The sequence below is a fragment of the Acanthochromis polyacanthus genome, chromosome 9 (genome assembly GCF_021347895.1).
Source record: "Acanthochromis polyacanthus isolate Apoly-LR-REF ecotype Palm Island chromosome 9, KAUST_Apoly_ChrSc, whole genome shotgun sequence".
NCBI lineage: Eukaryota > Metazoa > Chordata > Actinopteri > Pomacentridae > Acanthochromis > Acanthochromis polyacanthus.
In genome coordinates, this window is record NC_067121.1 from 39,674,655 (window position 1) to 39,690,827 (window position 16,173).

General features: G+C 42.2%; 1 protein-coding gene across 1 annotated transcript; it reads left to right on the forward strand.

The window, feature by feature from the left end:
• The first annotated feature begins 1,151 nt into the window (after positions 1-1,151).
• On the forward strand, positions 1,152-15,673 carry ralbp1 (ralA binding protein 1). Its single transcript, XM_022209872.2, has 10 exons — positions 1,152-1,237; positions 4,458-4,764; positions 7,363-7,794; positions 8,876-9,225; positions 9,707-9,868; positions 11,457-11,588; positions 12,326-12,436; positions 12,520-12,641; positions 12,718-12,838; positions 14,143-15,673. The coding sequence occupies exons 2-10, from the start codon at positions 4,515-4,517 to the stop codon at positions 14,467-14,469; spliced, it is 2,007 nt and encodes a 668-aa protein (XP_022065564.2). The 5' UTR covers positions 1,152-1,237; positions 4,458-4,514; the 3' UTR covers positions 14,470-15,673.
• Positions 15,674-16,173: the final 500 nt, after the last annotated feature.

Genomic DNA, 16,173 nt, shown 5'->3' on the forward strand with positions numbered 1-16,173 from the left:
TCAGCAACATTCATCCTCAGTTTATCATTTCCACATTACAACTTCCAGATCAGAGTGTCTACAAAGAAACACAACATTTAGTCACCTGGAACTGAACCATGGAGGATTTACTGGAGGATCAAAACAACAAAAGTCACACAAAAAAATGAGACTTCAAAAATGAGACAAAGTGACAAAAATGTGAGAAACGACAAAAGTCAGACAAAACAACAAAGACAAAATATTACAAAGACAAGACACAAAACCAATAAACAAAATCAGACAAATGACACGACAAAAAACTTGGTGTTTTGTCTCAGAAAAGAATCTCATTCAAAGCATATTTCTTTTTTTTTGTGTGTGATATTTTAAGGGGGGAAAAAAGTGTAATAAAGTGCATATCATGAGTGAAATGGTGACGGTTTGTTTTCCCGGTTGCCCGTCTCCTGCCCTAATCTTAGCGTGGTGTTGCCCAAGTCAGGAAACGCATCATTTCCTGGGGAAACAAAGTTGTTATTATACCATTCTGGTCCACAGGTGTTCCACTGACTCTCGTGTGAGTGAACGGAGGGAAAAGGGAACATTTACTGATGCCAATCTCTCACTGCCGCACACAAATGCTCTTTGTGATGCAAGCGAGTTTCTCCAAAAGCAGCAGGGTGCCTTATCGCTGATTATGTTCCCAATTGGCATGCAATGGCAGTTTGCACAGACTCATCCACCATCCGCACAATGAGGTCTTGTTTGTCTCTGTTCTTTTTTTAATGATATTGAATCACGACCTCGTTTCTCCACTGCAGCTGTGTGGTTTGGAGCAGACGGTGCCAACAAAGATCATCAGAGGACTAATGTGTTTCATATGTCCTGATGGCCACTGGTTTTCTGAGCCCAACCACAGCATTGGAAAGTACACATGACTCCCAACACTAAGCGGTTTTTCAGCAAATTTAGATTACAGCTGCTTTTCAAAACACTGTTTGACAGTTTCTCTTGTACGCAGGCTGGAATAGCAGTGAGACTCGTGGCTGAGAACAAAATGACACCACAGCCTAAACAGTCTCTATTAATTCCAGACCATTCTTGGCCAAGCAAACCTACAAAGACTATACATTTGTGGTTAAAAACTCCAAAACAAGCACTGAAGCAGCGTCAACTACACTTCCCATGGTGCACTTGTGTTCACTGCGCAGGCGGGTTTATTTAGTATACAGACAGCCGGAAGCTGCGCTCTGAAATTGTCCGAACGGGATACTACTTGGTAAAGTTTCTTGTCTTTTGTGTTTTGCTCGTTCAACGACAGTACAGCGGTTGCAAAATAGAGTTTGGCATCTGTAGCTAACTATGTATTTGAAGTTGGTTTTGGGTGGACGAACCGACGGCTTTTATCGAGGCGGATATGCAGGCTAACCAGCTAGCTTAGCAGGCTAGCTAAACTAACGTTAGCATATGGGCCCCTCCATTCAGACGAGAGCTCCACTTTATGGCCAATTTAAAGCAAAAACCCATAAACATAATGGTATAGAACGTCACCTAAGAGTTTTAACGGCTAGTTGATGATATGTGAGTAGCTGTGTCTCATTAGCTTCCTTGTGAAAACAGGATATGGCAAGAAAATAGTGAGATTAATCTGCCCAAAGCGAAGGAAGATTAAGATGTCAGACAGGCTGCATTAACAGTTTTGGAACCAGAATTCAATTAGGACAGCGTTAGTGAACATAGGTCTCAATAATTTATTACATTTTTAAACTTGTTACTGCAGCGAGAAACCGTAAAATACATCCCAACTGACTTAGGTTGCTTCTAATATCAGCAGGAGAACATCAGTCTGCTGTCAGTATAAGGAACATATTACTGTGAATAGTTGGGTTCATCCACTAATCTACTTCCTAAAACATGTACAGCTGCTCAGGAGTTCCTTTTTGTGTCTAATTCACCAACAAAAAATGCTATACTGATGTTTTAGATCATTGTCTGAACATCCAGCTCATCGTTAATCACAGACGAGTTTCAGATAAATCATACAGTCATGGAAAAAATGATTAAATCACTCTTGTTTTCTTTAATGTCTTCTGTTCATTTTAACGTCTGGTACAACTACAGGTACATTTGTTTGGACATATATAATGATAACAACAAGAACAGCTCATAAGAGTTTAATTAAAGAGCTAATTTCAGACATTTTACATGTTTTTTTGGATAATAACCAAAATCCCTTCAGTTCTTCCATCAGTAGCTATGACATTGTTCTGCCAAAAACAGCTTTTAGGATTCCATGTTTTCTTTTCTGTCTGTTTTAGTCTCATGATCCACACAGGAGTTAGTACTGATTCAGAACCATTGTTTCTGATGTCTCTTCATGCTCTTCACCAGCTTCTGATCATAGCAGCCCATTCCTGTTTTTGGGCTTGTGGTTCTCCATTTAGCGTATGATAACTTTCCACAAGTTTTCAGTTGGATTTAGATCTGGTTATTGAGCAGCCAAGGCATGGTTCCAATGTTCTGGTTCTCCATCCAGGCCTTAACTGACCTTGTCTTCTTGGAAAATCCAGGCATTGGAGGCAGGAAAAAGTTTTCCAGCTGATGGAAGAAGACTGTTTTCCAGAGTAGCCCCAAACATGACCTGGTTCATTGGTCCTGTTCCACCCAGACTGAAACTACCCCAGATGGTCACTGATCCACCCCCATGTTTTACTGTAGGGGCAGACAGTCTGGTCTGTAGCTTCTCCAGGCTTCCTCCTAACCAGTAAGTTGGATGGAGTGGGCATCAACTGAAAACTGGATTCATCCCTGAAGAGAACATTAGTCCAATCATCTACAGTCCAATCCTTGTGATCCCAGCAGAGAGTAACCGGGTTTTCCTCTGCCTTTCCTTGATGAAGGACTTCTTCCTGCCCTGTGGGACTTCAGACCAGCTTCAACAAGTCGCTTTCCGACTGTCCTTGCTAAAGAAGTCCCATTTCTCCACAGTGTTCACTCTTTTTCGAGGTCTGAGGACGATTCCTGACACAGGAACAGATGAGTGACGGTCATCTGGCGGTAGAAAGACGTTTCCTGACCAGCTAGCAGTTTGGTAGAAACAGCAGGAAACCACTCTCGACCTTACATGTGCTGCTGATGACATGAAAAGTCCTCTTATAGACCCTGGAATACAATGAAGCTGAAGCAGGTCAAACAGGACATAAAGTAAGATGGAATCAGCTGCATTTAAAGTTGTGTTTGTTGTATTCTTCAGGTAATGAACCTTTAGTGGTGCTGTGCATTAAAATGAACAAAAAATTGAAGAAAACAAGTGTGGTCTAGTAGTTTTTTCATGACTGTTCTTCCTGCTACTAATGAGGTGGACTGTAGTTTTGTCTGTGCTGTCAGTGGATGTCAGGATTGACATGTTAGAGGCAGGATGTGATTGTTTGAATGGCATAGCCCCATCTGGTGGATGGACATGACTGCTGCAGTCATATTCAGGAACAAATGAAGAAGACAACACAGGGAAGGGTTACAGCTCGTTTCATTGTTCTTTTGACGTCCTGGTGTAGAAAACATTTGATTTTTCAGGTCAGTTGATCAGATGCAGACGGTGAATCTTAGTCTAGATTGGAGATGATGTGTTTCACAGCTGATGAAATAGAGTTTAAAAAAAAAAGTTATCTGAAAAGTATGTTTGTCATATTTGAACTGAAGCATATCCTGTTTAGATTTCCTTTTGGTGGTGCACATACTTCCATGACAACAGCTGAGCTTCGTTTTGAGCTCATTTATACTGTGTTAAAGTACATCTGAGTTGCTATAACGTGAGATTATATAGAAAGTTGCATATTTCACTGTTGTGTGATGCATTTGAGGAGCAATAATTACTTGATTAACCAAGTAGTTGTCAACTATTAAATTATGAGAATAGAAGGCTAAATTCTCTGATTCCAGCCTCTCAGATTTGACTGTTTTCTGATTCTGTTCTTGCTTTGTTTGACCCTTTAGGAAATGATTAAGCGTTTCTTTGTCAGATGTAAAATGAATCGTGATTTTTTTTGATTGTCCATCAGTCTCTTGAATCTGAATTTTCTGAGTCAAGGTTCTTAGATTTGAACATTTTCTGGTTTCTGTAAATTAAATGTATTTGTGTTTTTGACTAAACAGGACGTTTGAGGATGTCAACTTGGACTTTGGGAAACACTGATTAATATTTTTTCACAATTTTCTGACATTTTATTTGCCAAACAACGAACTGATTAATTAAAAAGTTAAGACCTACTTTGCATAAAGATTTAATAGAAAGTTTTCCTTATCTTTGTTATCTGAAGAGTTCTTCTGCTCCACGATAAAACTGAAAGCTGCCAGTGCATGTTTCATTTTGGGGACAGAAAGTAGAACCGTCCCAGATGACCTGAGATGTTTGGATGGTACAGAAATCATTAATGACTCTGCACAAACTAGATCACGCTTTCTGGTGATTTATCTTACATCTGTATCGTCTATTTCCTCAGGTGTGATGGATGGAGAGGTGATGTTCCAGTCAGAGGAGTGATCAGGCCCAAGCAGCCATGACTGAGTGCTTCCTGCCCCCCAGCAGCAGCCCTGCAGAGCAGCGCCGGGCCGAGCATCCCGGGGGGGTGGCCCGCACTCCCAGCTCTGAGGAAATCAGCCCCACCAAGTTCCCCGGTTTGTATCGCACCGGAGAACCGTCGCCGCCTCACGATGGACATCACCACGAGCCTCCTGATGCCTACGTCTCAGACGACGACAAAGAGCACAGCAAGAAGAAGAACAAGTTCAAGAAGAAGGAGAAAAGGAGTAAGAAAATAACTCTTTATTTTGTCATTTGGTCTTTACATTTCAGAGTAAAGATTGAAAACACTAGCCTAGCCGCGCTAGACAACCCACGGCAACGAATTTAATTCTCTGCCAGGGTGGGTCTAGTTACCCTCCATAAGGCTCGAGGTTGGATGCTCCTAAAACTGGCCGGACCAATCACCATGAAGTGTAGAGTCAGAAGGCGGGCGTAACTCAGTGACGACAGAGGCGTGACGATTCTGACGGAAACAACCGGCGCACAATAAACAGTTATCTTTGGACTCAGCTTTGGTCACAGCCCTGAAAGATTTGAAGCTAAAATTCAACTTTTGGACTTATGCCGACGGGATATGGCAAATCCTTAATACACCAGTTGGCTCCGTTGGTTGGGAAGCTAATGGGACTTAGTCACAATCTGGCGCTCTCGGAACTACGTCAGCCTATTCGTTGCACTGATTGGTTGTATACCTACCCAATTGCTGCAGAGTGATTTGAAAGACAACCTTTTAGCCCGCCTCCCTCCCTGTCGAGCGTGCCTAGACCCTTGTGTCTTCAGAACATGAGTCTAGCGCGGCTAGGCTATGAAAACACTGGATGAGAAGGATTATGTTTTGTATCACAAATAGAAGCAAAGTCTTGTTGTGTTCACTGTAAATATTTGGCTGCTGAGGTTTATTACTGACCTTTAAAGAAGCAGCTCTCAGCACAAGGTCACTGAATGGCCTTAGTGACTTAAAAGCAAACAGATATATCCAAACACTGTCCTGGAGTGTGGGAAAATGTTTCTTCTAGTAAAATTAGACAATGCTGAGAATGGACAGAGTTTGCTGTTCTTTAATGGGTAGTTCTCATCATTTAATGCTTGCTTCTGCTGTGTTACACACTAATAATAAACTGTACTAGCAATGGAACAATTTAGTTGTAACCAGTGTTGTGGGAACACAGTATTGTGATGTGGTACTGTTCCTAAATCCAGTTATCACACCATACATACCAGTCAGTCACAGTTACTACTGTTAGTTTTCAGTGCCACCTCGATTCTCTCTTATTTTTCTTACAATATTTTCTGTTCAGTGCTGCTTGGGCTTGTTTTCACCAACTTTGCTGTTGGCTCTGGTAAAACTTTACAAAAGACCATAAAACAAAGATAGATGGACGAGATGTTGATATTCCTTCTTGCATACGTGAGCATCCCAGGTTCACCCCCTAGATGCCGTCTACTCACCTGAAGGCCCAGGTGGAGTCCTTTCTCTTCATCCACAGCCACTGACTTCCCTTTTCAGCGGAAGAGGTCTGGAGAGGAGAGGTCCTTGATCAGCTGCTGGTGGGCCTTCCCCCGTACTCCCATCTCCTGGAGAAGCCTGGATATCGAGGTGGCTACGAATCCTCTCCTGCCTGCTTCTAGTAGTTGGACACTCACCTTCCACTCTCGCTGTTTTGCATCTGTGGCAAGTTCCGTATATCTCAGCTTCTTGCGCTCGTAGGCCTCCTCTGCTGAGCTCTCTCAGGGCACTGTGAGCTCCATGATGTAGACGTGCCTCAACGAAGCTGACCTTAGGACCAGGTCTGGTCGCAGGTTGGTGGATGCGATCTCAGGTGGGAAGCAGAGCTTTTGGTCCAGGTCTGCCAGAATCCTCCAATCGTAAGCCCTCTGAACTGCCCAGGATCTGGGCATCCAAGAGCCAATAGGACCCTCACCCTCCAGGACAAATGTTGTTTCTTGCCATCGGGTCGACGTGGTTGGGAGGGCGTTAGCTCTCACGCTGCGTTTCCAGCAATAGTGCCAAACACAGCACCTGGTTTGACAGCCTTGCATGCAAACTGCTCACTTCCTCTAGTTTATGGTTCACATGGAAACGAGCACTAATTGAGAAACGGACAGCATGTGAAGAATGTGTTTTATCTCAGCCAGGGATAAGATTTCTTAAGCTTTGTTTTTGTAGCCTTTTGGCCTAGGACAGAAATACTATTTTCATTGTATTTGTTGACAAAAGAAGGACTGTAGATGCAGGTCATGGAGTTCACTGAACACTGCTGTAACTGAAGGTCTCATCGATATTAGCTGTAAGATAAGAGACACATTTTCAACTTTTCTGTCGTGTTGGCTGTCGCAGCTCGCCTTGGTGAGAAATGTTCCTCTGCTCGGGATGTTTTTCACTATTGCCCGCTCTGTATCATGATTTTTCCGTGGCTGGATTTAGCTCGTACGGTGGAAGAGAGGAAGTGATGGACGGTTTGAGGGCACACCCATAGAGCCTGGTGAAGGTGTGATACACCGGGTTAATTCTGAGGGAAACCCAGAGCAGATATTTGAACCGAGAAGAGGCCGCTAACTAATTAACCATTTGCTCTGAGGAAAAACGTTTAAAGTGTTCTGGAGAGGAGAGGTGTAAGGTGCAGTGGGAGCTATGCTAAATTGGTGGCTGACCTCTTTTCTAAGTCCCCATTCTCCCCCTCCTCTGCTATCTTCTCTCGCTCACACATCTCTTCCTGTTTCTGCTATCATAGTTCTGTCGTGGTGGTGGTAGGAGGAGGATTAAAAAGGGTGTTTCTCCCTTCAGATCTAACCCTTCTTCTGCTTTTTTTGCTCTTTCACAGCGGAAGGATACGCCGCTTTCCAGGAGGACAGTTCGGCCGACGAAGCGGAGAGCCCGTCCAAAATGAAGCGCTCCAAAGGAATCCATGTGTTCAAGAAGCCGAGCTTCTCCAAGAAGAAGGAAAAGGACTTTAAGGTGAAGGAGAAGGGCCCCAAGGAGGACAAAGCCAAGGACAAGAAGTCGAAGGACCTGACAGCAGCCGACGTGGTGAAGCAGTGGAAGGAGAAGAAGAAGAAGAAGAAGCCGACCACCGAGGCAGAGCCGGTCCCGGTGGAGACCCCGACCTTCAGGCCCATCTTTGGAGCCCCTCTGGGTGAAGCTGTGAAGAGGACAGCTCTGTACGATGGCATCCAGCTGCCAGCCATCTTCAGAGAGTGTGTGGACTACATTGAAAATTATGGGATGAAGTGTGAAGGCATCTACCGGGTTTCAGGTATCAAACATGTTCTTTTTACTTCCGTCCTCAGTCGTTGCACCTCAGTGTACCATATTTTTGAAAATATTGATGCCTGATTATGTCATATTTTCTGATTATTTTCTGTCATTCATTTTCTGAAAACTCCCACTTTTATCCATGTGCTAGCATAACTGCACAGGGGTTTTCTAATCATCAATGAGCCTTTCAGCACCATTAGCTAACACAATGTAGCATTAACTTTTGAACGGTAATGTAATAAAATATAAAAAAATAAAAAATATAGTAAATACACTAAATATATAGTAAAAAATTACAGTAAAAATATAATAAAAATAAAGTAGAAATATAGTAAAACTTATCGTTAAAATTCCGTAAAACATGGTAAAAAAAAATACAGTAAAAATGTAGTAGAAATATAGTAAAACATTTAATAAAAATACAGCAAAAATCTCATAACACAGTAAAAATACAGTAAAAAATGTAATAAAATATGGTAAAAAAATAAAGTAAAAATACAGTAAAAATATGCACTACTGTTCCAAAGTTTGGGATCACCCAGACAATTCCATGTTTTCCATGAAAATTCCCACTTTGATCATTTTTTAATCATTCATTTAATGTTATCTTCATTGAAAAAACTGCTTTTCTTTCAAAAATAAGGACATTTGTAAGTGACCCCAAACTTTTGATCGGTAGTGTATGTTATTAAGAATAATGTGTTAAATTTGTGGTCTCGGATGTTGTAATTTTGTCAATTATTTCATCATTTTCTTCTTCTACACTCAACAAAAATATAAACGCAACACTTTTGTTTTTGCTCCCATTTTTTATGAGATGAACTCAAAGATCTAAAACTTTTTCCACATACACAATATCACCATTTCTCTCACATATTGTTCACAAATCTGTCTAAATCTGTGATAGTGAGCCGTAGCATTTAACCGACTAATAAAATACTAAACGTTTAATAATTGAGTAGGCGGTTAAACGACTAGTTGCGCACATCCCTAGTATTCACCAGTTTAAAAAAAAGGTCAGTCACGTTGAAGATGAATTGTGGTGGGAATGAGCCTCGTATTCGTTTCCTCTCCGTCAGGTATGAAGTCGAAGGTGGACGAGCTGAAGGCAGCGTACGACCGGGAGGAGTGCCCCTGCCTGGAGGAGTATGACCCCCACACGGTGGCCAGCCTGCTGAAGCAGTACCTCCGCGAGCTGCCGGAGAACCTGCTGGGCCGAGACGTGGCCCAGAGGTTCGAGGACGCCTGCGGTCGGCAGGTGGAGGCCGAGAAGGTGACGGAGTTCCAGAGGCTGCTGGGCGAAGTGCCGCCGGAGAACCGACTCCTGCTGTCCTGGCTCGTCACGCACATGGACCACGTCATCGCCAGGGAGGCCGAGACCAAGATGAACATTCAGAACATCTCCATCGTCCTCAACCCCACCATACAGGTCAGAGACGGGAGATGAAGCTGAGTAAGAGGACTGGAGGAGGCAGACTAAGCATCAAACAGAGATGTGGGGCTTTGGCTCAGGTCCAAATGTACCGAAAAGATAAGAAACCTCCCCTTAGCAACAAGCCCACCGAGTTTTTATTGGATCAAACAGTCGGTTCATGTGTGAGACCCTGGCCCAGTTTAGTGCAGCTAATTTATTCCCGCTGGGGACATCTCTGTGGCTGCTCCACTTATTCTGAACCAACAGCAGCAGGAGCCACAGCACAGTTAAATAAACACTTGGTTCAGTTAATGAGCGGAGTCCTGGGTCACTTTAATCAGGCTGAGTAAATATGCAGCGATTTTTGTTGTGCAGATTCAACTCACAGTGCAGAAAAAACAGAACACAGAGAATCCTTTGAAGGCTGGATGCAGTTTGAACAGATTTCCTGCTTTCTGCTCGTCGTCCTCTGCTGATCAGTTTACTGTCATTCCAGATCGGGAATCGTGTTCTTTACATGTTCTTCACCCACGTGAGGGAGCTGTTCGGAGACGTGCTCCTGAAGCCGGTGGTGCGGCCGCTTCGCTGGTCCAACATGGCGACGATGCCGGCTCTGCCCGAGACCCAGGAGAGCATCAAGGAGGAGATCCGACGACAGGTGGGTTCAGCAGCCGTTTTAGTGTTAAACAGAACAGAAATGCCAAATACTTGCTGCTTTCAGCCTCCTCAGCATGAGGATCTCAGTTTTTATCTCTGCCTGCTGCAATGTATGAAAAAGGTCGATATTTAAATTCTCCAGTTTAGTCACAAATGTAGGCAGAAGATTAATTGTTACAGATTTCATGCAGGATTTAAAGCAGGGTTGTCAAACTCATGAACAACCTGAAATTTTGGAAGAAAAATAAATTAAATTTCAGCAACATTCATCCTCAGTTTATCATTTCCACATTACAACTTCCAGATCAGAGTGTCTTCAAAGGAACACAACATTTAGTGAAAGATGTCTGCAACTGAATGATCTAGTATCGTACTTTATAAACAAGACAAAATATGACAAAAATGAGACACAAAACGACAAAAATGAGAAACAAAATGACCAAAAAATGAGACAAATGACACGAAAGATAAAGAAGAGACAAAAAGTTGACAAAAATGTTACGAAGGGACAAAAAATGGAAAAACGAGACAAAAAAATGACAGAACCATGAAACAAAACAACAAAAAGACACAAAACAATGAATACAGCAAAACACGAAATGACAAATGAGACAAAAAACGCAAGCAAAAAAAAGGAACACAAAACAACAAAAAAATGACTAAAACATGAGAGAACAAAAGTCAGTCAAAAAACACAAACAGCAACAAAAATATGACAAAAATGAGACGACATGAAACAAAACAACAAGAACGACACAAAACAATGAATACAGCAAAACATAAAATTACAAAAATGAGACAAACAACATGAAACAAAACAAAAAAGAGACAAAAAAATTAAAAAAGTTACAAAGCAGCAAAGAAATGAACGACAAAACGAGACACAAAACAGAATAAAACAAAACACAAAATGACAAAAATATGGAAAAAACGCAAAGCAAAACTAAAAGGAAACACAAATCGACAAAAAAATGAAACAAACGACAAAAAACCTCAACAAAAACAAGGTAAAATATTACAAGAAATGAAACACAAAATGACAAAAGAACAAGCTAGTATTTTACTAATTTACAATCTGCAGTTAAAGTCTTCTCTGTAAGTTTAGCACTTTGAAGGCCGGATTGGACCCTCTGGAGGACCACTTTTGGCCCACGGGCCTCATGTTGGACACCCCTGCTTTGTGGTGTTACACAGTAGAAGCGCAGCAGTAATTTAGCTCCAGTAAGCTGCTGCTGTTTTTAGGACATTGTCTTGTCAGCAGTGTTTGTCTCTGCTTCTTAGTGTGCCAGAACTCTGTGTTTTATTAGCATGTGCTCCACTGAGTAGCTGCTTTCTGCCAGATCGTGTACAACAACAATGTAAAACCAGGAGCAGACGTCCCTAACTACACATTAGAAACCCTTTGGATGTCACTTTTATGGCTCCTAAATATCACTCCAGCCAAATGGGTTTTTTTGGCTCCTCTCTCTTGTACACTAAATTCTGCATGGGATGGTTTGAGTATGAAATGTTGCTCAGACTGCCTGTTTTGAAGGCTTTAATCTCGTCTGCATCCACCATAGATCTAATATAAATGTGTTTGTGTTTAGGAGTTTCTGCTGAACTGCCTGCACAGAGACCTGCAGGCAGGAGTGAAGGATTTGTCTAAAGAGGAGCGACTCTGGGAGGTTCAGAGAATCCTGACTGCTCTCAAACGCAAACTGAGGGAAGCCAAACGTCAGGTGAGCTGTCAGCTTTTATTTATTCATTTAAGTTTGATTAGGAGTCCAGTGTAACAATAATCACCACAAAAGTGACCAAGTTTTAGACTTCTGGATCCTGTAGAAAAAGAAAAAAGGATTGCCTCGGGCCATTAAAAATATTAGGTTTTTTTCCAAAAAAGTCAAAGTTTCACCAGACTTTCCTGGCAAAAACAGTAATTTTACCTTGCAGAATACGCAAAGTGCTCATCTGGCAGTTTGGATCCGAAGCTTGATTCTGAAATATTGTGTTTAAGCACCAAGGTCACAGAAAAATACGAGCAAACAAACTGATGGAGGCAGAAGTTGAGCAGCAGCTTCCGTTTAGTTTTACCTCACAGGACTCTGGTGGTAAAATCACTGTTTTTATCAGTCATTTTGTGGAGTCTGGTGGCTTTGTAGAGAGATATTCAACTGTTGGTTGACAGGTAAGAACAAGGTAAAACATTCAAAGTAAGTCTCATTGCTCAGCCTCCTAGCCAGTGTTTTATCTGGGATTGCTGTCATCTACTGCAGGTAATACGCTGGTTATGGCTAACCCTTTAAGGCCCAAATGTAGGGAAAAAATAAGCAAAACAAGTTAAAATGAACCATATATTATACAGCATTAAGTACCTCATACAAGCTTCCTGCAATAAAACCAAACTATCAAACAGATAAACCTAAACCGCTCTGTTTTTTTTTTTTGTCATTTCTGCTTCTTCCTCTGTGTGTTTTAGGAGTGTGAGAGTAAAATAGCCCAGGAGATAGCGAGCCTGTCAAAGGAAGACGTTTCTAAAGAGGAAATGACTGAGAATGAGGAGGAAGTCATCAACCTTCTCTTGGCTCAGGTGAGTCATTCAGACGACAAACACACTGATGAGGCGTCGGAACGGTTTCAGGAAACGCTCATTTTCAACGTGTGCTTTGCTAGGAAAACGAGATCCTGACGGAGCAGGAGGAGCTGATCTCTCTGGAGCAGGTGCTGCGCAGACAGATCGCTACGGAGAAGGAAGAGATCGAGAGACTGCGGGCGGAAATCGCAGACATCCAGAGGTAAGAGAGTTAAATACGCTGTGATGATAATGTTTGACATGAAGCGCAGACCTCAGCCAACAGCGCTGTGTTTCAGCCGGCAGCAGGGTCGCAGCGAGACGGAGGAGTACTCATCAGACAGCGAAAGCGAGAGCGAGGATGAGGAAGAGCTGCAGATGATACTGGAAGATCTGCAGAAGCAAAATGAGGAACTGGAGGTGAGGAAACATTCACTGCACTGGTTTCTGATCTCCTCCCTGTAGAGTAGGAGACCGTTCACACCTGAAACAGTAAAATCTACAACGAGAACGCACTGCTCTGGAGCCTTATAAAATAAAAATATGATAAAAATAAACTTGTTTAACACCTTTTTACAATTACAAAGTGCTAAACGGAAACTTACAAGACTAATAAGACCAATAAATTATCATAAAAGCAGCCAGAGGACATAAAAACAAAGATCATAAAACACAGGCGTTATGGAACATTTATAACGTCCTTTTAATAATAAAATGGTTTTAAGACAAGATTTAAAAGACACTAAAGATGCTGAGCTCACTAGGCGGGTTATTTCAGTTTGGGTGATGTAACGGCAAACCGATCAAGACCCTGGAATAATCAACAATCTAAGAGAGCAACCTGAGATTTGAGGGCTCAGATACGGACATGCATTGCTTTAAAATTGATTTACATTTTATTGATCTGGGATGCAAACTCATTCTAATTCAGGATCCACATTTGATCTCCAGTGGACTGGACCAGTAAAATCACAGCATAATAACCTATAACCTGAAGTTCATCAAGAAAAATAAGATCAGTTTGAACAACATTCAGCCTCAGTTTATCATTTCCACATTAAAACTTCCAGATCACAGAGTGTCAACAAAGGAATACAACATTTAGTCACCTGGACCTGAACCAGAGGATTTACTGGAGGATCAAAACCACAAAAATCAGACAAAAAATAAGACAAAGTATTACAAAAACGAGATGCAAAATTACAAAAGCAAGAAACTAAATTTAAAAAATGAGACAAAAAATGACAGAAACAAAATGACAAACAACACAAGCGAGACAAAAAGAACACAAAATGACAAAAACACGACACAAACGACAAGTCAGATGACAAAAGGTAAAAACAAGACAAAATATTACTAAAATGAGACACAAAATGACACAAGCGAAACAAAAAAAAACATGAGAACAACAACACTTGAACGGTGCTCTGTAGATAAACTTCACTTTCTTCTAAAAGTAATTTTTTTAATGGCTATGTCAGGTAGTTTGAGGGCAGTGGTGGCACAACGATTCAGTGTCTGGACTACTGATCAGAAGGTGAATGGTTCAAGCCCCCACTGTTGGGCCCTTGAGCAAGGCCCTGAACCCTTCCTGCGCCAGGGGTTCTGCACTATGGCTGACCTCTGCTGGGACAGACGAAAAGCAAATAAAGAGACAAACAAAGGCTAATTATTATTAAGATGATGAGGTCCGACTGCTCTGTCTTTGTTGTGTTTCCCCGCAGAACAAAAACACTCACCTGAACCAGGCCATCCATGAGGAGCAGGAAGCCATTCTGGAGCTCCGCGTCCAGCTCCGCCTCCTGCAGAGCCACAAGCTGCAGCAGGAACTGACCGTCCAGCCGCCGGCCGAGCAGCCTCCACCCGCCCAGCCGAGCCCGGAGGCCCACAGCGAGGAGCAAACCAAGCGCTCCGTTGCCACCGCTTCCGCCTCCTCCTCCTCCTCCTCTGCTGCTGCTGCCGCCACCGATACGACCGCCTCGTCCAACGGGAAGGCAGCCTCCAAGGATCCTTCAAAGCCCTCGCCCAGCAAAGACAGAAGCAACATGTGACTCTGCTCCACGTCTCCACCGCTGGTCAGTTGTCCCGTATCTTCTCATCCACTGGAGATTTCACAGCGTCCTCCATTAGTTCCTCATTTCCAAAACACAAAAACCTAGAAGCAGAGTAGCTGCTAGCGGACACTGAGAGACGAGGTGGGACCGTGTTTTCCAGATCTGCAGTGCCAAGCCTGAATGAAGGAGGAGCAATGAAGGGATTCCTGGAGCGAGTAGGAGGACAAACAGTAGGACAGACGATAAGCGAGGCTAGACCAGATTTAATCTCAGTCCCTGTCGTGCATTCTGTCCCTCCCTAGATGCAGATTTGACATGTTTGGATAGAGATCACTGTGCCATACCTGAAGAAGTTCCCCCCAGAGATCCACTAACACAAAAGCTCTTTGAATGATGAAGAATTTATGAGTGGTCTGTCTATATATTATATATTTAAATAATATTCTGAAGAACGACTATTCAAGATTGATTTAAAAGTTACAGCTTTTTTTTTTTTTTTAGTAATATATGAATATATAAATATATTGTAGATGTTTTCTTTTCTCTCTGCAACCGATGCACATAAAACACAGCGGCGTTGATCTTCGCAACTGACCAGTGGATGAAAACGGCGAACGAATCCGCAACAAAAGTACGCTGATCACCGCCAACAGCTGGGGGCGCCGCAGAGCAATCATCCTTCCTGTCGTGTCTTCATCGTAACAGATCTACGGCGAGGATTTCAGCCTTTTAGACGCACGCAGGAGGCTCAGCTAGTTCTGTTGTGTATTTGTGTGCGTGTGTTGTTTTTTTTAACTCTAGATGTGTGGAGTTAAAAAAAAAACTATCAGTCAATCATTTCATTTAACTGATCCATGCAGAGTACTGTTCAGTGACTTACTTCCCTTTTCTGTATATTGTTGTAAAGTTGCAAACAAGCTGTATTTTCCAGCTCTTATGTTTTGTCAGATGTTCTTTTTTTTATTCTTATTGTTAATGACCTGTATGGATAGTGCTAGTGCGACCGGCCCTGCTTTGGTCGCGGGCAAATCGAAGCAATCTGGACTCGTGATTTCTGAATTAATCCTGTGACTGAAACTGGCTTAGTTGGGCTCAGAAGCTTCTCATGAGGTTATTTTTTCATATTGTTCAGAGCTTTTGTAGCTGATCGTTGCAGACAGAATAATGCTGTGAAGAATAAAGTGTCAATCGGAGTCGTTTACCGGAATCTCTCGTGTCTTTCTGTGATGCAAAGCGAACCTTTTAGCTTGACTGTTTCATGATCTGAACAAATCCTCTACGTCCGTTTTGAGGGGAGCAGAAGGTGGGTTTGGAGCCTGAAGAGATGGTGGAGCCACCCAACTTTTTTCACATTGCTCTAACTGGTTTCTGATTTGGAAAGTCGCCGTGTCAAGTCGGACAAAAATATCAGAAAAAGACCAGATGTAGGCCAACTTTATTTAAAAAATAAAAGCACTTTTATCTCACACTGTAGGAGAACCGCATCATTTTACCTTTGCAGAATATCAGTCAGATTTCCTTAAATATTGCCTCTATGAGTTACTTATACCATTGCATTTAAGGAGGAACTTATGCCAGTGTTTGTCAAACATTTATTTATAGATAGATTATATAGAAAGAGAGATAGACTACAGATAGACGATAGATAGATAGACACTTTATTGTCTCAAATTACACTAAGTAAATGGAGTAATGAAAAAA